The 16,248-nt window shown below is 38.1% G+C and overlaps 1 protein-coding gene across 1 annotated transcript; it reads right to left on the bottom strand.

The window, feature by feature from the left end:
* Positions 1-10,554: 10,554 nt before the first annotated feature.
* LOC114312423 (transcription factor bHLH89-like) lies at positions 10,555-13,753 on the bottom strand. Its single transcript, XM_028258648.2, has 3 exons — positions 12,741-13,753; positions 11,705-12,121; positions 10,555-10,932 (listed from the first exon to the last, which is right to left on the bottom strand). The coding sequence occupies exons 1-3, from the start codon at positions 13,680-13,682 to the stop codon at positions 10,825-10,827; spliced, it is 1,467 nt and encodes a 488-aa protein (XP_028114449.2). The 5' UTR covers positions 13,683-13,753; the 3' UTR covers positions 10,555-10,824.
* Between the last annotated feature and the right edge of the window lie 2,495 nt (positions 13,754-16,248).

Below are 16,248 nucleotides of genomic sequence, written 5' to 3'. Positions count from 1 at the left end.
CCTAGAGGAGAAAAAATTCAATTGAGAATTCTTCGTCTTGATATCAAAATTGGTCAGTGATTTAGAGATTCAACTGGGGAAAGAAAAACAAGAAGGGGGAAAGGGATGGATTTGAATTTTGAATTATGATCTAAATGAAGCCATTAAAGTGGGTCTTTTGTATTTGTCTGTACAAATTCAATGTCAGAGAAATCTTTTGAAGAAAAACCAGTGAACAAGCTTAAAACAATTAAAAATCGCTGAAGTGGGCCAGTTAGTTTACAATTGGTATATTTCTCAAAAGTTTTTACCCTTTTTTTATGCATTTAAAAAAAAGCACAAACATTTCTAATCACATATATACATATGTATATAAACTTATACGAGAGCAAGAGTGTTCCTTCAATAAAAAAAGAAGAAAAGAAAAAAAAATGACTTGATAAATGGTTGAGTAGTGAAGAAGGTGGTTGGGAGTGGTGCAATAGCAAGGGAGGTGGCTGGAGACAACATGGTGGTGAGGGAGATGGTTAGTTGTCATTGGTATGAGGGTTCAACAATTTGAGTTTTAGGGTTTTTACATATGCTAGGGGTAAATGATGAAGTCTAAGGGTTATAATGTAATTTTCTATTGAAAATTGACTTTAACATATCTCTTTTTCCTTGTCTACTCTCTTAACCTGTGCGTATGGAGCATTTCTGTCAATTTTAACGAAAAATGTAATAGTTGTATTTCAATCCAAATCACATGAGGGTTTTTACCTATATATCTGTAAACGATAAGGGGATAAAGTGCTTTGAGCGTAAATGAGAAAGGGGTAAAAGTGAATTTTGCCCAAATTGATACAAGTAACCAATCCATACAATTCTCCAAGAATTCCACTGCTTGGCCCCTAGTTCAACTACAGTAATTAATTATATATGTAAGTAAAACAATTACTTAAAGTTACCAAAGTATCTAGGCAAAAGAAACATCTCATGCTTAGTGTGATATTGTCCCTTCTTGAATTTTATTGGACAAATTGCTTCCATAGTTCATCTATCTATCGATCTATTGATCTATATATACTATTATTAAGTGAAGGTTGGATTTGGTGTTCAAGCCTTCACGTAATGTCACGTGACAACTTTATCTAGTCTGAAATAAAAATTATTATTCAAAAGTATGAGTAAGGTTTAAACCCAAGACCTTGGATTTCTTTATGAACATTTTTATTACTTAGATAACATACATATTATGATATTAATTTTGTTATTGTTTGTTTTTGTTCTTACTTATCTAAATTGCACAAGCATTATGTGTGCCACCCGTTAGTATATTTTACATCTTGTGTTATTTTGGTTTCTAGACTTTTAATTGGCTTAATTTTGACCATTAACTTTAGATTTTGTGTCAATTTAGTCTAATTGATAACACTGTTAAGATTTTTTTATGGAGAATAATCACTGAGTTAGTTGAGATTAACTTACTAAGTTAAGTAAGTTTGTAATATTTCCTAGTTATAATCGATTAGACAAAATTGAGACAACATTATAAATTTGAAATTAAAATTGAGCCAATTAAAATGATACAAGGACTAAAACATAGAATGTACTGGCGTAATTTTTCATATTTATTGTATATCTTTGATAATTCCTTTATACCCATTGGTGAGTTTCCCTTTCATTTGTTTTAGTTAGAATAGTTCTATTCAAAAAGAAAAAAAAAGAAAAAAAACCTTTATTTACAAATTTATATGACACCTTTTGTTTCGTATTTCAAAGTATTATCAGTATCACATCAATTTGTAAGAAATGAAGATTGTAATTTTTTTCTTCTTATTTGTATAGCATTTTTCTTTTAGTTGACCTACTATTCTATTTTCTTGCTGACACTTGTGAAACAAGAGTGCATAGGGTGCATTAAGTGTTGGGGGGGGGGGGGGAATTCATAATTCACTAGCATGTTTGGCCTTTCCAATTTGTAACTTTTCTTCTTAATGCACTCATGCTTCATCATATATTACACTTACTATCTATACTACAAAACTGTTTTTTGAGCTCACCAAAAATAAATGTTAGCAAATACTTTAGCTTACCTAAAAGAGGGAACACTTATCAGTGGCCTTGGCTCATTGTAAAGTACATTCTTATTCCCAATTGATACACTTAAACTACATAATCAGAAATCGCAATGTATGGATAAAGAAAATTATTATATAAAAAAGTGTCTAGAATGCAGTGTCACACTGTTGTAGTCATCCTAGTGGAGTGCTCTATTGGAAGATGACCATTTTTTAACACCTACATCTCTTGTAGTCTACATTTTCCCTCTCTCCGTATCTCTCTCTCTCTCTCTCAAAATCTTTCTTAGGGTTAAGAAGGCTCATATTGGAAACATGGAGCAAGGTGGTTGGAACCCAGTGATCCACAGGAGAAGGTTGGGATGGCAGAGAGGATTTCGAAAGGAGGTAGGGCTGGTCACCATTTTTGTGGATAATATTCCAGATTCTGTGGACCCTTAGGGGTTGTTCAATCTCTTTAGCAAGTTTGGCATAGTCAAGAATGTGTTTATTCCAGGGAAGCGAAGGCAAGCAACAAGATCTAGATTCGGATTTGTGAGATATGATTATGAAGTGGCTACAGCTATGGCAATTTAGAAGGCAAATGGTCTGTGGTGCGATAACAAGGCATTGCTGGTGAAAAGAGCTGAGTACCAAAAATTTCACAGATCTGGCCCTATGGAGCATAAAGGGCTACGAAGAGGTGAGGATGGGAAGAGAACAAATCAGAGGTATTATTTGCAGCAGAGCCAGAGCCACGGAGATAAGAAGTCATATGCAGAGGCATTAGTGAAGAGTGGATCTAGTGCTAGTGAGAAAGTGGTGATTAAGGCTTACGAGGAGGGTAATGGATGGCGATATGAAAGCTTAGTTGTGAGACTGAGCAGTTTTTTAGCTATTAAGGACTTTCAAGCCGAGCTATGTAGAAGGGGGCTGAAGGATGTGATTGTTAGGGAGTATGAAGGTAGAATAGTGCTGCTATCTTTCAGCTCAGCCCAACATATGAAGGAATGGAAGGTGCAGCTCCAAAACTGGGGTCAGAAGTGGTGTGACTCAGTTGAAGAAGGGGAGGATGGCCAGTTTGTAGAGCAAGAGAGATGTGTATGGTTATATTGTTTCGGTATTCCAATCAATTTATGGAGTGTAACAACTTTTCGAAGCATAGCAAGTCACTAGGGGTTGGCAGTTCAATTTGAGGATGATATTAATGACCCTCAAACCTTTCAGCAATGTAGAGTTCTAATTCTCACTAGGAACATGGAGATGATTAATTCCACTGTGTATTTGGAGTGCAGAGGTAAGATCATTCCAATAAGAGTCTGCGAGGAGTTTCCAAGGTGTTTATGTCCTAGCTCCAGCACCAGCGATGGTAAGGATTTTAGTCATATTCAATCTAGAGACAAAGAAGAGGTGGATCAGCTTTCTGGCAATGGAGGTTTTCGAAGGTGTGTGCACCAAGCCACTTCAGCAAGAGAAGAGGAGATAGGAGGAGGCTCTGATGGAGTTAGTAGGGTTTTGGGAATAGGGCTAGTCAGATCAGAGGAGCTGGGAAGGGGTAATGATGGGAAGCATGCACCAGCTGGAGTTGCTATACAGGGTTGCATGGGGAATGGCATTATAGATGCATGTCCCAAGGAGGATGGCCCATTTCAGGCAGTCAACTTACAAAAGACAATGATGAATGAAATTCAAACTCTAAATAGGGATGTAGGCAGTTCAGGGCTTTTAAAGGAGTTGAGTAGTACAGAGGGTGAAAGACCCAATCTCAACCTGGAAGTTCTACTCGAAGGGGTGCAGGTTGGGCTTGAGAGGTAAGGAAATTGCAATTCAAAAAGTCCACCAAACCTGGAAAAAAGGCTCTGGTTCAAAGAAAAGTCGTAGGTTAGTAGGAGGTTGTAGCAAACAAAAAGGTGTAGTTGGCAGCCTTGGATTCCAAAGATGAGCCATTTTTAGAGTTGCTACAGCAGCAGTAGCTTCCTCCTTGTCATCTTCTCAGAGTCAATCAAGAAGTAGAAGAAGAAATCTACTAGAAGAAGCACAAACAACTCTGAAGGTGGGAACAATTTTGGGTCCGCAGTTTCATAGAAAAGAAGAAGAGGTAGTGAGTAAGATAGTGGAACTAGAAGAGAATGATTTAGCAAGGATTGCAGATGCAGAGGGGGCAAGCAGACCTTAAATGCTTGTCATCAGGGGTACTAAAGTTTTATTTCAGTTTATTTATGAAGATTTTTATCTTGGAATGTCCATGGGCTAAGGAGACCAGAAAAAAAGGGGAAAGATAAAGCATCTGGTGAAGGGTAGGAGTGTGGATGTCTTATTATTACAAGAAACGAAAAGAAGTTCTATGGATGAAGGCTTTGTGAGGTCTATCTGGCCTAATGAAGAGATGGATTTCTTGGGGGTAGATTCAGAAGGCAGTGCAGGTGGACTCCTGTGCATATGGAAGCCAAATGTTTTCAAGCTTGAAGATTGTTGTTGCAGCAGGAATTTCATTCTACTGTCAGGTTCCTCTTACTTTCCTTTTGAAAGTGTCATTGTCAATATTTATGCACCTAATGAGGTTCTGAAAAGGAGTCAGTTGTGCAAAGCTCTGGTCACTGTTTATCATCACTATCCTAACCCTTGGTGAGGATTTCAATGAAATTAGGCTCATGTGTGAGAGGAAATGATGCTCAAGAAGAGAGAGGGGTATGAAGGATTTTAATGAGTTTATTGATAAGTTGGGGTTGTCTGATTTTCCTATGCTAGGTAGGCAGTTTACCTGGTGTAATGCAGTGGATGGGGATAGATGGAATAGGATAGATAGATTTTTGTTGGATTCAAGATGGCTGGCAAAATTTTCTTTCAAACTATAGGGTTTACCTAGAACTATTTTTGATCACTGCCCAATTTTATTGAAAAAAGATGAAAGGGATTAGGGATCTAAACCTTTTAAGTTCTTAAATCCTTGGCTTTCACACCCTACCTTCATATCTGAAGTTAAACTCGTTTGGGAAAATACACAAGTATCAAGACGGGCATGGTATAGACTATGGAGAAAATTAAAAGTCTTAAGAACTCATCTAAGGGTGTGGAGCAAGGAGGTGTTTGGAAATATTGATTCTCTTCTAAAATTAGCTGAAGAGGACATGCATGAGTGGGATTTGAAAGCAGAATATGGGCCTCTAAATGATGTGAAACTTAAAAGGAGAAGGGAAGCTACAAATCTGGTGTGGAAAATAAGTAGAGATAAGGAGAGGTTGTGGCATCAAAAGTCCAGAATGCTTTGGGCTTGTAATAGGGATAAAAACACTAGATTCTTCCATATCATGGCTAGTAGGAGGCAGAGAAAAAATATGTTAGATTCAGTCCTTATGGAGGGGGTGAGCCTTAAAAAACCTAATCAGGTTAAACAAATTGTGGTTAGTCATTTTAGACAGCAGTTCTCAGAGAATTGGACTGTTAGGCCTATGATTTCAGGTCCCTTTAAAGTCATTAGCTCGAAGGTAGCAGTGAATCTGGAAGGAATGTTTACTGAAGATGAAATTTGGTCAGCTTTTCAAGATTGCGATGGGAACAAAGCCCCTGGACCGGATGGTTTTAATCTTGCCAGTATCAAGAAGTGTTGAACAGTCATGAAAGGTGAGATAGTACAAATGATTCATGAATTCTATGCAAATGCAAAACTATCCAGTGGGGTAAATAGCTCCTTCATTATGCTGGTACCCAAGAAGGATAATCCTATAGGCTTGGGTGATTATAGGCCAATTAGCTTGGTTAGCTCCATCTGTAAGATCTTGGCCAAGGTATTATCTAGAAGGTTGAAGCAGGTGCTTCCAGAGGTGATCAGTGAGGTGCAATCAGCATTTGTCTGTGGTAGGCACATCCTAGATGGTGTGTTGATAGCTAATGAAGTTATACATGAGTGGCACAGCGCTAAGAAGAAAGGTATAATTTTGAAATTGGATTTTGAGAAAGCCTATGATTCATTAAATTGGGAGTTTTTGCTATCAATGTTGGATAAGTTTGGTTTTGGGGCAAGATGGGTTAGGTGGATGAAGTCTTGTATTACTACAACTAAGGTGTCTATTTTGGTTAATGGTGCTCCAACTGAAAAGTTTCAACCACAAAAGGGGTTAAGGTAGGGGGACCCCTTATCTCCTTTTTTGTTTATTATTACAGCTGAAGGTCTAAATCTGTTATTGAAGAGGGCCATAGAGGTGGGTCTGATTAAAGGTGCCACTATAGGCTTAGATCACTTGGGAATTTCTCATCTTCAATTCGCAGATGACACTATCATTTTTTGTAAAGGGGCTAAGGAGGAAGTTCTGAATATCAAGAGAGTTTTGAGGTGCTTTGAGGTGATGTCTGGATTAAAGATCAACTTCCACAAAAGCTTTGTCTATGGGGGTTGGGTATAATGAAGACCAAACCAAAGACTTGGCTAAGGATTTGAATTGTTTGTCAAAGAAGTTGCCTTTTAATTTTTGAGGCTTACTTGTAGGGGCTAATCCCAAAAGGAAGAGTACATGGCTACCAGTTGTGGTCAAGGTCAATAAGAAGCTCTCTTATTGGAGGAGAAAGTTGTTGTCTTTTGTTGGAAGATTGCCACTAATCAAATCAGCCTTGGCTAATCTACTAATCTATTTTCTTTTTATTCTTAAGATGCCAAAGGGGATTATTAAGATTATAACTAAGCTGCAGTCCAACTTTCTGTGCGGAGGGAATGAAATTAATAGGAAAGTGCATCTGGTCAAATGGAAGGAGGTCACAAAAAGCAAGAGCCAAGGTGGTTTGGCTGTGAGGAACTTAGGTGAGGTTAATGCATGTTTGTTACTAAAGTGGTGGTGGAGGTTTTGTAGTGAGGATAAGGCTCTTTGGAAATCAGTGGTGTGTTCTAAGTATGGCAGAATGGGTGGGGCTTGGATCCATTCAGTGAATCAGTTAGCAGGGGCTTCCATGGTTTGGAAGGACATTACACAGATAACTGAGAATAATCAGCAACTGGGTGAGTTTTTTGGAGGCCAAATAAAAATCATTGTTGGTAAGGGGAAGAGAATTTGGTTCTGGCATGATACTTGGTTGAGTTGTAGAGGCTTGAAAACTAAATTTCCTAGATTCTTCAGCCTATCCACAGAGAAGGAGGAGACTCTTCACCAAACCAGTATGAAGAAAAGTCTATCAGGGGGGTGGCAGCTCCAATTTAGAAGGAATTTATTAGCTTGGGAAGAGGAGGAGTTGCAGAGGCTGTGTGGTCTGCTGGTGGTATCTCTAATCCTTAGAATTGGGCTGGAGGACTCCTGTTCTTGGGCGGCAGAGAGGTCTGGGCAGTTCACAGTCTTATCTATGAGGAGATGGTGGGATACAGCTATAGGGCAAGGTGTGGCAGTACCACCAGGGGTGTAGGTGAACTTAGCTCCTCCAAAAATGCAGTTTTTTTGTTGGTTGGCTTGGCGAGGTAGGGTCAAAACTTCTATTTTCCTCCAAAGGATTGGGGTCCTTGATGTGAGTGTTAATAAATTATGTGTGTTCTGTCATACTGTGGAGGAGTCTGTTGATCATGTGCTCCTGCGCTGTCCTCTGGTTTGGAAGTGTTGGTCTTACATGGTATATTGGTGCGGTCAGGTCTGGGCTATACCTGGTTCTGTTGCAGGTTTGCTGCATTGGTGGTTTGGTGATAAGCTCAAGTCATGGATTGGTAAAGTCTGGCAGATTATCCCCTCTGTCATTTTTTGGTTCGTATGAAAGTTGCGAAATGAATGTTTGTTTAAGGGAGCTCATCCTGATATTCAAGTTTTATGCGAAAAGATTAAAGTGCAGATAGCTTTGTGGTCCAAATGGTTCTTGAAAGTAGATTATTCAGTGCACGACATTGTATCCAACCTCCACCAGATCAGGTTTGCTGTCTGATTTCTGTTGTTGTTTCTTTGGCTTTTGGTCTTTCCCATGGTTAGTTTCTTGCCAACTGTTGGGGTGTTGGTTAGCTTCAGTTTTTGGGTCCTCTCTTGCTGTTCACTGAGTTGGATCAAGTTGCAATCTCTTAAAAAAACTATGAAGGGGCAAATGAGTACGAATGGGATTGAAGGCTGGCAACTGGTGGTTCGAAAGCATGGTGGTCAAGCAAAGGGGGCTTTAAAGGGGAGTACCATTTATTCGGTGTTTGTGGACAATTTACCAACATCGATGGGGGCGAAAGGGCTTTTTCAACTCTTCTCAAATTTTGGTATGGTGCTGGATGCGTACATCTCGAACAAGAGGAGAAGATCTACAGGATCCAAATTTGGATTTATCTAGTATGGTTGCTCGGTAGCAGCGGATATGGCTCTGTAGAAAGCTAATGGACTTTGGTGTGATGACAAAGCACTGAAGGTTAAAATGGCTGAGTTCAGCAAGGTACATCATAAGAATCAAAGTATCCGACAACAAATACAACAGTGGAGGGAAAAGGGTGGACATCACACTGTAAGGGCTTCGTATCATGGGAGAAAGCTTATGCCGATGTGGTTAGAGGCAAGGGTCCTCAACCCAACTTAGTCCGTACTATTAAGGTGCAGAAAGGTGCAAATGGCTGGTTATATGAAAGTGCTGTGGTAAGATTGAAACCACATCTCTCGGTTGTAGAGTTTCAGGATGAACTTCAAAGAAGAGGCTATGAAGACATCATAGTTAGAGTTAGAGGTGGAAGGCAGATAGTTCTTTCATTTCAATCAGTGGGTGCTATGAGAGAGAAATTATCGCTAATAAAGGACTGGCTTACAAACTGGTGTGATTTGATTGAGGAATGTAATGAAAGCATGACTCTTGACCAGGTGAGGCAGGTGTGGTTAAGCTGCTATGGTGTACCATTGGTCTTGTGAAATAATAATACATTTTGCACAATAGGTATAGAGTGAGGAGAGGTGCTTGAAATGCATGCAGACACAATGAATATGGAGTCTCTTTACTATGGAAAAGTCAAGATTGAGACAAGATGCATGGACTCCATAAATCATCTTCTCAATCTAGATTGCCAGGGTGTATTATATCTAGTTAGGATCTCAGAGGAACAAATCATAGTCCTAACAATAGTGAAAGAGCAATGTATCTGTCAATCTTTTCTGAGGAACAATAAAGCCAGCTACAGCTCCGAGGGTGATGTTGAGACTATTGCAGATAGAGACAGCAGACAAGGGGAAGAAGATGATAAGGTGGAAATCTAGGTCGATGCTGAGGTGGATGTAGGGGGTGAGGTGGATGCAGGGGATAAGATGGTGGATCATGACCATACTACTGCCATGGAGAGGAAAGCAAGCTTTAGAGAGGTTTCGGTAGTGAAGGAAACAGACCTAATGATAGGTGTGTCAGAGGCTGGCGCCACACACGAGGAGCTGCATGTGAGAAGGGCTCTGTAAGGAGGCTCTGCAAAGGGATGTCAGAGGAGGGTGGCACAAGAAAGGGAGGTAGATGTAGAGCTGATGATGAGGTGGTCACCCCTGGGTTTATTAGAAGTATGAGTGGGTCTGTTGGGCAGAAACAAGGCATTATCTTGGAGGTGGATTTAAATAGGGCCCAAGAGGACTTAAGTAGGGATGGGTTGGGCCAAAGGGCTGTGTTAACAGGTCTCAGCACTGAGGCCAGCACTCATCCTATGAGTGCAACTGTTAGTGGGGTGGGGCAGCCCAAACATATACCCAGCAGAATGGGCTCAACCCTTATTAGTAAGAACAGTTTGCAGGTGAGTGGTGAGGAAAATGGTAGTCACAAACGACGGAAGAAGGGGAAACATGAAGTGGGGAAGAAATTTATGAAGCAAACACTCAATCTGAGAAAAGGGGCAGTGTTCAGGTCTGCCGTAGCTTCCATTTCCCATTGTGATGCTTTTGCACTTGCCTTTCTTTATTGATATATTTTGTTTTGTACTTTGTACTATGCTTTACATCAATGAAGTTTCTTTGTTTTGTCAATCAAAAAAAAAAAAAAGTTGCAATCTCTGTGCTGTTGTTAGCTCTGTAACTTCCCCTTTATTGATGTATCTGTATACTTTAATTATATGTTACATTTCATCAATAAAATTTTCTTTACTTATAAATAAAAAAAAAAAAAAGATGACCATTTTTTAACCACTGACTCATAGTCATGGCACATCCACCAAAAAACAAAATGAGAAATTGCAACGTTATATATCTAGAAAATATCTCAAAAAATGTGTAGAAATGTGGGATCATTGCATTCATCTTGGTGGAGTGCAGCTCCATGTTGAATGAAGTGCTTGTACACAACACTCTAGACATTGCACATCATTTTGTATATATATATTTTTTTTAATATAAATTTCTGTAAGAATATAATTATTCTTCCTAGAAATTTTTTGGGTATTTATTTATTTTTTTTTTTCCCTCATTGCCTAATAAATATACAATATAGCTCCCCAAAAAATCCTATCAATTATAACATTCTGATAAAAAGTGCTGTTTTTTCCATCCCAAAAACTATGAGGATAAAATAATAGACTTATAAATATGTTATCAAATTCAACTTCACCAAATCTCTTACTGTAAAAATAAAAGAGATAAATTCAGAACAAAAGACTGCTAATTAAACCTTTCATTTGCATCAAATGTATGCAATGAGTACAATCAAGACAGTTCACCTGGCAGTGGCACCACAAGTGACTAAAACAAACAAAACAACATTCAATCTTTAAAATTAAAAAAGTTGCTACACAAATTACAATCCTACTTGTCCTGCCACAACCTTTATTATTGTCTATATATTCCCTAATATATATATATATATAGCAGTCATGAGAGAGAAAAAGGACTACCAATATCATGTCAGATTTCTTCTTCTACCCGTAATAGCTACTGGTTGGTGGAATTGCTGCATCCTGTCTGTTCATAACCTCAATGAGCTTGTTGGCTATTGCACTAGCATACACTGAAGACCCTTCACATATCTGCAACATGAGAAAAAAACCAGCACAGCTTTATACTGTCAAAAACCCCTTCTTGTGGAGCATATGATTTGATGGTCTCAAGGCCATAAATGAATAGAGGCAAGGCGATTTTCAGAGTGTTTTATTTACTAAGAATCAGTTGAGCTGGACCTCAAGCCAAGTTCAAGTTGAATTGAAAATTGAGCTTAAACTCGGCTCATCAAATATTTGATAAACTTGGCTCAAGTTTTCTCGATTACATAAACGAGTCGTCCTTGGAGAAATTACACTTATGATTGTTTTAGGAATTGACTATTTTAGTTGATTTTTAATTTTTACAAAAAAAAGTGTGTAAAAAAATATAGAGAGAAGGGTTGAATTTTTTTTTTTTTTGACTTTTAAAGTATTTTAATAGGTTGCCAAAACAAACCTTAAATTAATTATAATACTACTAGGAAAAGAAGAAAACTAAGAACAAAATATAAGAGGATGCTCATATTAATAATAAATGAATCGAGCTCAGGCAAATTTTTGACGAGTACATCAAGCTCATGAATTGCCTGGTTTGTTTGGACCTTGGAATTGTAAAAAGAATTGTGGAAGGAAAAGAAAAGGAAAAGGAAAAAATGTAAAAAAGAAAAAAAAGAAATAGCTTCTACTTTGTTTACATTTTCCTTCATTTTCTTTTCCTATCACAAATCTTTAAGCAAATTCAAGGTTGATACATAGTCTAAAAGAAAACAAACTGAAACAAGTGTAATTGACTATTAGTGTGAAAAACATGATCACCCACCTTGCTGTTGAAGAGATAACTGTAGTTGTCACCAACAAGCCCACCAGAAACATGTTGGATATCAAGCTGAAGCTCATCTAGGACCTTGGACACAATCAATAGGCAATTGATTTTCTTGCGCTGACCAAGTTTGATCGTAACTTCGTCGTCAATGATACGAATATCAACCTCAGTGTCTTTAGATTTTCTCTGAAGCCACGAACTCCTCAATGTTGATCCATTGTAGGATTGCTCGGGATCAGGCGTGATGTTGGAGCACTCTCCGTGTCCGGTGGCACTTCCATCGTCTGTCTTGTGCCTCTTGCTCCTCTCTCTGCCACACCGCTTCTTCTCCACAAGGATTTTCAGCTCATTGACTGTTCTAAGTAGCTCTTTGATGTATTCAATAGCGTCCCCAACTACTGATGCTCTATCACTCTTGGTTTGTACTCCCACCAAACACAAAAGAATGCTGAAATTATCAATCAAATATAACCAACTAGTAACTACTAACAAATATATATACGCATCATCAAGCTGTGTTGTTCTTCAAATTAAAGGATCCCATATATATATATATATATATAATGTTTAGGAACACAAAAATAATATCGGACATAAATTTTTTTTGTAATGTAGGCCTTACCAACCAACAAATAGGCCCTACAACCTACCAATTTGTAAAATGGAAAATGTTTGGTAGCTCAAAATTTTGTGACTCAAATAGCTCAAATCTGTGAAAATGACGTCGTTTTACACTCATTTACACTTACAACGACGTCGTTTTGAATGATTTAAGCCATTTGAGTCACAAAATTTTGAGGTACCTAGCATTGTTATTCATCCATTTGTTTTTATGTGTTTGGTTGAAGTGCTTCTACACACACGTATATATACAGAAGAACTTGTAAATTCCCCAAAAAATGAAACAAGATCAAGGAAAAGTATATGCATTATTAAGCAGTTAGTTCATCATGAAAAGGTAAAATGTAGAAACCCTTGAGAGAGAGAGAGAGAGAGAGAGAGAGAGAGAGAGATTGTTATGGCAAGTGAATACCTTGGAAGGATTCGGAACCAAACTGCTCAAAGCCTTATACTTATCATTCATGTACTCTCTCTTTTGCCTATCAGTAGCACAATGTTTAGTAGTCCCCTTTCTATTGCTCCCTCTAGAAGCCATACAACTCATGTCCCCAGTGAACTCCAAAACTCCACTATCAAAATGCCTCCGTTCCCCATCTTGATACATACCTCCACTTCCTCTTCTCTCATCAGCCCCACCACCACCAAACAAAGAATCAGTCCTTGATCCTCCCAAGTTATACACATGTGGTCCAGACTGAAACAATTCCCTAAACAAAGGAGGCTGTGCTGGAAGATTCAAATGAAAAAGAGGATCATATATTACGCTCGACGCGGACGCGGTGTCCATTGCTGATGGAAGGTGCCCAAGAAACCCTAATGATGCCTGAAAATTAGCAGATTTTTGGGTTGGAGTCATGAAAGATAATGATGAATTGGGCAGTGAACACCTTGGCAACTGAAAGAGATTGAGAAGGTCTGGTGTTGGAGGGTATGGATCGTCTGTTTGTGAAGAAGAGTTATTGAAACTCTGGTGATGATGAGGAGGATTATGAAAGCTCATCTCTTGAATCTCATGGTTAAAATTATTGTCCCAATTGGACTGATCATATTGTAACACTTGGTTAGAGTTATGAACCACTTCTTGTGTCAAATGGGTATCAATGAAATTGTTGTTGTTGTTGTTGTTGTTGTAACAGTGCTTCATGTTCGAACCCATTTGCTGCTGAAGCTCCACTTCCATGGCTGCTGCGGCGGCGGCTCCAGCAGGTTCTTCTGGTGGTGGATTTTGATGGTAAGAGAGGTCTTCCATGGAGAAACTAGGAGTGTAATTGGGGACATTTTGTGACAAACCATCTTCAGCTAAGCCTTCTTGCATGGTGGTGTTGGGATCAAAGCAAGCAATCTCTTCATACATTTTCTTTTTCCTTTTCTTTCTGGATCACTTGATCTTGATGTTTGGTTGTTCCTCTTATATTTATGGGTCTCTGTCCCTCTGCACCATGTTTTAAAAAAGAAACATAAACATGGCAAAGGACAGTAAGTACCAAAAGGAATTCATTGAGACCAAGTCAAAGCCGATATAGATTGGTTCTACAAAGCTGTGAAAAGCAAAGTTACAAAAACCCTAACCTTTTTATGGGAAACTTTCACCTGGACTTTGTGTCAAAATAGATTAAAAGCAGTTCAAGCACAACCCATGATGGGAATTCTTCAATTCATATACTTAAACATGAGTTGCGCTCATTACAGAGGAAACCCAACAGAGATCAAGAGAACAGAATCAAGAACTTCAAGATGAGAGAAATTTTTGAGAGAGAGAGAGTGTGTGTGTTTGGGATATTTGAATATAAATTTCTGAAAGTAATGTGCAGTATTCTGATATTTTGTAATGCACTTTTTGACAGACCAGAGGAAGTTTGTTACTGAGATTCCCATCAATGGGACCCACTCATAATCTCCGTATTCTGATTTGCACTGATCCCCATTATTGTTCTCTCCCCTTCCCTATCATCATTTTCTTTCTCCTCAAACAACATATTAATACAACAAATTTATATTTAACTATTCAAAATTATTATTTTATAATTTAAATTCATTCTATATATCAATCTCACACTACACAAATTCAATTATAACAGCATGTTCTCTTTTTGGAAATAAATTCAAGATAATTAAGATGGGGTACATAGAATTATTCTTCTCAAATAATCCATTTTCTCATATATTTACTAAGGTCTCATTTGGTAATAGGTTATTTTAATAAATTTTTTATTTTTTATATAAAATATGATGTAAAAAATGGGTGCTCACTCTAAAATTCAAAATCTCAATTTTATATAACCAAAAGTTTAGGCGCTGAAATATTTTGTTCAAACGGATGAAGTTAGAAAAAATTATCAAATACCCTTATATATATTATATACATTGTCTCAATCCATTACACAATCACACACACTCTATTCATTCTCTCTCTCTCCAAACCCTCTTTGTTTCGACTCCGACTGACCCTCATTCTCTAACAAAAACCAAGTCATCGTCGTCCCCAACTCAATCCCTTATCCTAAACCTCTCATCTTGCTTTGAGAACCCATCTTTGGCTGCCCCTCAAGCTCGTCGAGCCTAAGATCCTCCACCGCATACCTTACCTATACCTCCTTATTAGAGTATGGAATCCAATTGGTTTATTAAAAATATTTAATTTGATTTGGTGTTGATTATAATATATTTTAATCTATTATATCTAACTTTTGGAGACCCAATGGGTATTTAATAATCCGTTTGGTAACAATTAAGATTTTCATAAAAGTCCAAGAATCAACAATATATTTATATATATTGTTTTTGTTCTTCCAAGGGATGCTGCGGCAACTAGAACAATTGATCCATTTGGTGGGTGCTTGGAAAATTAATTCGGTTGGTTAAATTAATTTTGGTGTTGTGTTCATGCAGTGTTGTGGTTGATTATTTGGATTTAGCGGCAACATGTGAATTGATTTAAGTTATTATTTTGAGTCTTTATTTTGAGTCTTTTTCAACTCTGTTTCGAAGACAATTTATTTGTCTATTTGGTGAGATCTTTCCTCTTAATTATTTCGAATTCACTTAAGGGTGGTTTTGTGAGACCATACGTATATCGTTTGTACTCGTTTGAAAACCCTTGGTTGATAGTGAAATCGGATTTTGATCCCATGGACGTATCTCACATTGAGAGAATCACGTAAAAATTCTTGTGTCGTTAATTTAATTTTTTTCCCGTTAATTTTTATTTCTATTAATTGATTTACTTGTAGGTGTGAGTTTGGTAACGAGAGAGAGAACAGAGAGGGACTGAAAGTTGGTGTGGTTATATTATGTATCTATGTATTACAAGAGAGCAAGCTCCCTCTCTTTATAGAGAGGAGAGGGAGACAATTAGAATCGGATGCCTGATAATTTACATTGAGAGAAGCCAAAGCTAAAGTGAAAGTTTTCTTCTTTACAGCTACACATTGTGGCCTTTACAGGTGCAAGGGCTTTTACAGCTATACATGGTAGTGGGGGTGTATATTATATGTATATTATATGTTAACAGCCCCCCGCAAACTCAAGGAGGGTAGGCATCGACCAAGTTGAGTTTGGAAACAAGATCACGGAAGCGCCCAGGAGAATGAGCCTTGGTGAAGATATCAGCAGGTTGATCGGCAGAAGCAATTGGGAGAAGATGAACAGTACCACGTGTAACATGTTGTCGAATGAAATGGCAATCAATCTCAATATGCTTGGTGCGATCATGGAAAACATCATTGTGAGCAATCTGAATGGCACTCTGATTGTCACAATAAAGAGCGGTAGTGCCAGAAGAGGAAATACCCATATCAGTGAGGAGCCAGCGAAGCCAGAGAAGTTCCTGAGTAGTATCGGCAAGGGCTCGGTATTCAGCTTCGGTGCTGGAACGGGCAGTGAGGAATTGTTTTTTGCTACGCCAAGTAAGAAGAGAATCC

The sequence above is a fragment of the Camellia sinensis genome, chromosome 2 (assembly GCF_055761805.1).
Source record: "Camellia sinensis isolate YWXY chromosome 2, ASM5576180v1, whole genome shotgun sequence".
NCBI classification, from domain to species: Eukaryota; Viridiplantae; Streptophyta; class Magnoliopsida; order Ericales; family Theaceae; genus Camellia; species Camellia sinensis.
The sequence above is the reverse complement of the archived record's forward strand: the minus strand, read 5'-3'. Positions and strand labels throughout refer to the sequence as shown.